The following is a 6,789-nucleotide window of genomic DNA, read 5'->3' on the forward strand; positions in this document are numbered from 1 at the left end:
ATGTAATATTTTAATATATTATGAATTATAGATATAGACTATAGAAGAAGCTAAAATCTTACATCTCGTATTACACAATACACTTCAATACTGTTTACCGAACATACTCAATATTGCTCATAGGTCACTGCAACGATGAGTTTGGGCAGTTGTAGGAATGGTGATTCCCATGCATGGATATGGTCCCAACTCCTAAGTCCCATAATTCATCATCAAACACTAGAATGACAGGTTAGATAAAGGTAAGTAGAGGCACTTGTCTAAAATCAAGAACCGTCGAGAGATGCAGGCATGGGTCATATTCATTGATTTGAATCAGTCTTTTATTGCTTGAGGGACCGATTCCTAGTCCCTTCATCTGCACAAAACCCATCAGCCCCTGCCTGTTTCACAAAATTCTAACTTTTTTTTTCTGAAAGTTTTAATAAAACAAATAGCAAAGCTACAAATTCTTCATTGTCATTCACATGGGGGAAGGGGAGCAATGAAAAGAGGATAAAAAATATATAAAATTATGTTTGATTTCAATAATTTAATTACAACACTCGTAAAGCAACAACCGCCCAAAAAAAAGGCCCCAAAGACCTTTGTATGGTGGTTGGGCTAACTTTAGCCAATAAGAAAAGAAAAGAAAGAAATGTTCTTTCCCTCTCTTTTGGTTAAAAAAAAAAAATGAAAAAAATTAATACAGCCTGCATCCAATGCACTCACGTACAACACTCAAAAGAAATAGCTTTTTTACCGCCAAAAAAAAAGCAAAAATGCATGCACACGTGTCTAATACAATGTAAGCGCGTACACACTGTCACTTCGTAGACTCAAAAAAAGCCTATTTAAATGGAGGATGGAGCCAATCTTATTCCCCCTTTTCTTTTTACTTTCTCTGTTCAATAGCAGATGAAGAAATGATGGCTACCAAGATGAGGAACTTGACTTATACGATCCCATGAATCCCTATGGTCCCGCAATCTCTTCATTTCATTCAATAATCAATGCTGCCTTTGAATTCAATCACTCCCCACTTCATTAGCGCATTCCATCACTCCACTAGTATTAAACAATCTCTTCTTGCACCAAAATAATATGTACCAAATCCCTTCCCTTGGGAATCTGCGTAGCCTTCATAAATGAATGGCTATGCCCACTTAAAAAAAAAGTTATTAAAAAATCTCTCAAACTGTCCAAACTCTATAACTCGTGTCAATTTTACCTCACAATCCTCCCAAAAAAATATTGAGGATTTTATTTTTACCCAAACTTGGACCACCAGTTTTCTTTTAATCAGAGCTTCCTTTATCATCATCATCCATCCACAAGCCATTATTTAATTTTCTCCTTTTATAAGAAATTGAAGATGAGGACGACGATGATGATGATGAGTCACTTGACATACTAGCCCGACTCATGACCCGGAGATGGGGTAACATTGTTGGTTGTTTCCTTGGCATATTATTGATAACAATCTGCCTCATCAATTGATAGCAGCCGTTGATCTTGTCCTGCCACCAAAAATAATTAAAAAAATAAAAATTGGTTGCTTAATGCTGCACTCTGTTAAACATATGCACAACATATACAGATATTGTATTAATTTCTTACCCTGTGAAGTCCACCACACCATGACTCAGCATGTTGAGCAGTTATAAAAGAGAAATTTGGCAGATCATTTGCTGCACAAAGTATGGCTGCAGCAGCAATGCATGATGGTCTGAAATCAAGGAAGCTGGCCTCTGTTTACATAACCAACAAGAAATTTATGTTATAATCTTCATTATTCTCTACCTTTGTTATAATATAGGTGGTGGGATCTATTGTAATGTGTCACGTCACTTGGTGTTTAAGCTAAGCACCAATGCTTAGGAGAACAATTCCAATATGTATATATAATATAGGTCTGTTTGAAAAAGATGGTACTTCAATATACCTTGAATGTTTGACAGAATAATCTCATTGGCTCTTGATATAAGGAACATAGTATAACTTCCAGTCTGGTCAATCTTGTTTGCGAAGAAATTGAGATAGTTAAATGGAGAAATGGATCTTAGCCTCCAATCTAATGCACGCAGCACAATCAGCTCCATTCTTTGGATATTTCTCGGTTCAAAAATAAATTTTGCACCTTCAACCTAAGAAAGGAAAATTTGCTCAATAACGGTCACTTCAAATGATTAAGCTTTACTTTTTTTGGATAAGGATGATTAAGCTTTTCTTGAAATCTGTATTGCATGGGAAAATTACCTGAAGATCCAATAGAGAAGGAACCAGAAGTTCCTCCATTTTAGCAGCTAATGACAAGCACGCAACAGACAACAGTTGCAATGGCCATCCATTCATTTTCTGTAGTTGTAGTACATATTTAGCACACAGTATTAGATCAAACTCAACGGTATAATAAATTGCATTAGTAATGACTATATAAATAATCCAACTGGGTTTCGCATTCCAAAGTCGTCAGTAAATCAAAAGGGGACAAATGGACAGTCTTTTAACATGTTACAGAAGCATGCTTAAAATCAAATGGGAATCTTATCGTCATCATTCACGTACATAAATTATCTATAGAATAATATGGCATTATGAAATTGTCAATGTATTTACTTTCTTCAATAAATCTGCTCAATTATTCAGTTTCCCATAACCATATTTCAGATTAATATAAATAAGTAAAGCTAGATAATGGACACGAGGCTCGATCCTCTTGCCTTTTGTACATGGGAACACCCTTTAGTACATGTACACTATTTGTGTGACTTTTTGCTCCAGAGTACCAACACGTATAATGTCATTTAAATGGCTAGACAAGAACATGTACCTACCCAAAAATTAAATAACTAAAGCACAAATAATAAAGTTTGTACTTTGTAACAAAACATGCGCATAATAAAATGATTAAGTAATTAATCTTACTAGATTAAATAAATGTAGACAGCTTTACACTTTCACAGTACTTACTAGAATAGAAGTAATGTAGATTTTTATAGTGAAGTCATTTTCAATGGTCTTTGAAAAGTCAATATAATTAATATAATTTATTAAGAATAAGAATAAAAATGAAAAACAAAGTATTCGATGATAACGGAAGTTTCACCGGCAAACGATGAGAGTGGAGGAAACGATCAAAGTAATTGACGGAGAGATACGCCGTTAATGGCTGGAAGCCATAGTTTTTTTGCACCTGCACACGCAAAACAAAATTCAGAATTCAGTACTCTGTCTCTCTCCCCAGTACAAAGTGCGCCGTATAATCTATATTGCGCCGAAAAAACCGTTACATGACTCGACTCCCTCTGAGTCTCTGACCATGATAGAAACGTTGATTTAGCCCCCGGCGCATACTAGCACAGCTGGCCGTGCTAAAATGCGCCACTGCGATGACCGATAGAGGAACGTTAATGTTTCTATGTAATAAATGATCATTGTCGGTGATATTATTTTCATAATTGAATCGTTAAAACGTAGTGACCGACCTGTTCAAGGTAGAAAAATAACTGAAGTACCTTGATAATCCATGCAACATATTCTGCTCTAGTAGATGCATCGAGGTAGTGAGTAGTTGAATGAAAATCTTTGATAAAATCTCGCTCGTCTTCAATAAGTCCGGTTATCGATTCTTCGACGTCCGGAGACTTAGAATCCAGGTCCGATGAGCATTCTAACGAAACTTCTCCTAAGATAATATTTGAGTCCTCGCCGCAGAGGAGGTCAGAGAAGCAGTCGGAGTACGAGATTGACATAGTGAATGGGATAGCCGGCAGCTCCTCATCCATCTCTAATCATTTTCATTGTTTTTAAGGTTTTACGAACACGCCGGAGAGTCGTCGGAGAAGATGCCGGAATAATGACGTGGATAAAAGAGTGTGAGAGGGAGACGGAGTGTAGGTTTTCTTCTTGTGTGCTTTGTATATCTGGTTTTTCTTGGATATATAAATAGTTAACATGCCTGATTTTGTTTTTTCTCTAGGGCCTGCTTGCGAATTTTGACTTTTTGGTAAAAAGTATCAGTTTTGAACATTTATGAGTGGATTGATTTTGAGTTATTTTAGTAACAATCTTTTAAATTGTCCAACCTATATTTCAGAGTTTATTAGAGGAAATAGGGACATATGACTTTTTGATCATTACAATTTTTCAAAATGGCTGTTGACTTTAAATAAAAAAAATGAAAAATCATTTAAAACAAAAAAAAAAAAATTGAAAATCCATTTTTGTCCTCACACCAACCTAAAGAATGAAAAATAGAGAAAGTTCATGTAGCAAAACCACCATATGCAAGCAAGGAAAATCGACGACCCAGATCGGAGCTCTCCATTTCTGTTAAGAATGTAAGCTTTGAAACTTTTGTCTACCATTAATCTTTGATTTCTTGAATTGTTGCCATTAATAATGGATTTCTTGAATTGTTGAGGGTTTATTTGTTGAAAATTCAGTTAAAAAATGGTTGTAGAACAAAAATAATTAATGGGGTTTCAATTTTATTGGAGTTTCTATCTGCCATTGGAGCTACTTGCAACGAAGCAGGTGGCGAATCCCGAAGACCTAGATGGTTCCAGAAGGCGTCTGGGGCCGCCTGGAAATGTGGCCCATTTTTTTTTTTTTATTTAATTGAATTGTTTTTTATTTCATTTTATTTAAAATATAAATAATTGAAATAATTAAATAAACAATTTAAATAAATAATTTAAATAACAAATAATAAGTAATTAAAATTTAAATAAACAATTGAAATAAATATCTAACATTTAAAATAAAAAAAATTAAATATTCAATTAAGAATTAAAATAAATATTAAATAAACAACTAAACATCAAAATAAATAATTAAATATTTACATTTAATGTTCAATAAATAATTTAAATAACCAATAAATATAAATAATTTAAATAAACAATTGAAACAAATAATAACAAATTAAGCATTCAATAAACAATTAAAATAAATGTTAAATAAACAGCTAAACAATTAAAAATAATAATTTAAATAAAAGTTTAAATGTTCGATAAATAATTAAAACAAATAATTTAAATAAACAATTGAAACAAATTAAATAAGCAGTTGAAATAAATAATAAAGAATTTAACATTCAATAAACAATTAAAATAAATGTTAAATAAACTATTAAACAATTCAAATAAATAATTTTACAAAAATTATTTTTTCGCTTTTTATAATTTGTTGTTTAATTTTTAATTACACTAATTTTCTTTATTCCATTATATGTTCTTTTTTGCGTATATTAGTTGCAGTTCGGTTAAGTTAATTTTGTAATATTATGTTTTATCCATTTTCAATTAACAATATTCTAATGTTTGAAATTTTACAGGATGAATTACTATTTGAACGCCGTCATGAGACAGATTCCTGACAAAGTTACGTCGAAATGTAACTTTGCCAACTTCACATCAGTATTGGATTCGTTAGACGAGGAGCACGCAGAGATATTACGTCAATTTTGTTTATGGCCCCTATATTCCCTGCGTTTTGTACAGTTTTCTGGATAGTTGCTCGATTCATTACTATGTTAACTGCTTAAACTAGTTGACGAAAATGTCCTCCACTTTGATTTTAAGGGCAAGGTTGCTACATTTTTCATATTCGAATTTGCACTCATCATCAGATTAAATATTGAATGGTGTTCCAATACAACAATTGTATAACATTTGTTTATTTGATTTCTTTATTTAAATATTTCATGAATTATGTTAATTATTTGTGTTTATTGTTTATTTAAGTAAATAAGAAATAATTAACATAACCAATGAAATATTAAATAAAAAAGTAAATCTAATAATTAAAATAAATAATTAACATAACCAATAATCAATGAAATATTTAAATAAAAAAATTAAATCTAATAATTAAATAAATATTTGACATAAATAATATGCATAACCAATGAAAATAATTAATGAAATGTTTAAATAAAAAACTAAATCTAATAATTAAAATAAATAATTAAAAATGTTAAACCAATATTATAAATAATTACATTGTTAATATTTTATTAACAAATGTTAAATTTTATTAAAGTTGGTAATCGAAATTAATATTACATTGTCAACAATTACACATTTGTTACATTGTCATGCAGAGGAATCTAACTTGTACAAAATCTTCTACTATGCACTGTTGCACCACACTTTCAAGGTTAGAAATTTTTTTCGATAGATGGTATTCTAGACGTACGTGTACGTCCAGGAATATGTAGTCCGACTGCTGGTAGCAACAAATTATTCAGTGAGAGAATGTAGTCGAAAACTTCCCACTCGACTTCATTTGATACAGAAAATATTGTTTCGGCATATGCTGCTTTCCAATAATGAGTCATATAATAAACACTGCATAAGGTGTATGATGAAAATCCTCTATATATAGTCACTGCTACTGCATGTGTACATGAAAAACTTTTCAACTGGAACTGTCTACACGTGCACGTGTTATCATTCAAGTCCACGATGTATCTAAAATTATGTGCACATCTCAAGGAGAAGCGAAACTGATCAAGTGGTTCTACATATACCTTTCTCGCCACTTTTGAAGTCTTGAAGAGTTTATTTTCCTAAGCTGAGGTTAGCACACTTGTGTAATTCTGTGATTCTTCACGTTGATTATGAAACCACTGTTATAGCTTGTCACGAATGTTCTCAATCATTGCAAGAATTGGTAAGTCTCGATCCTTCTTGAATAAGGCATGAGCGACTCCGGATTGTTCGACGTCATCATGTTGTATCAAAGTCCTGAAAAATATAATCGTGTCCAATGTTCAATCCTCATCTCTATTAGATACTCCCA

General features: G+C 32.1%; 1 protein-coding gene across 1 annotated transcript; it reads right to left on the reverse strand.

The window, feature by feature from the left end:
- Positions 1-492: 492 nt before the first annotated feature.
- Positions 493-3,941, reverse strand: LOC111406354 (cyclin-D1-1-like). Its single transcript, XM_023035766.1, has 6 exons — positions 3,498-3,941; positions 3,089-3,175; positions 2,239-2,337; positions 1,925-2,126; positions 1,600-1,730; positions 493-1,499 (listed from the first exon to the last, which is right to left on the reverse strand). The coding sequence occupies exons 1-6, from the start codon at positions 3,765-3,767 to the stop codon at positions 1,278-1,280; spliced, it is 1,011 nt and encodes a 336-aa protein (XP_022891534.1). The 5' UTR covers positions 3,768-3,941; the 3' UTR covers positions 493-1,277.
- Positions 3,942-6,789: the final 2,848 nt, after the last annotated feature.

Source organism: Olea europaea, chromosome 12 (genome assembly GCF_002742605.1).
Source record: "Olea europaea var. sylvestris chromosome 12, O_europaea_v1, whole genome shotgun sequence".
In the NCBI taxonomy this organism is placed as follows: domain Eukaryota; kingdom Viridiplantae; phylum Streptophyta; class Magnoliopsida; order Lamiales; family Oleaceae; genus Olea; species Olea europaea.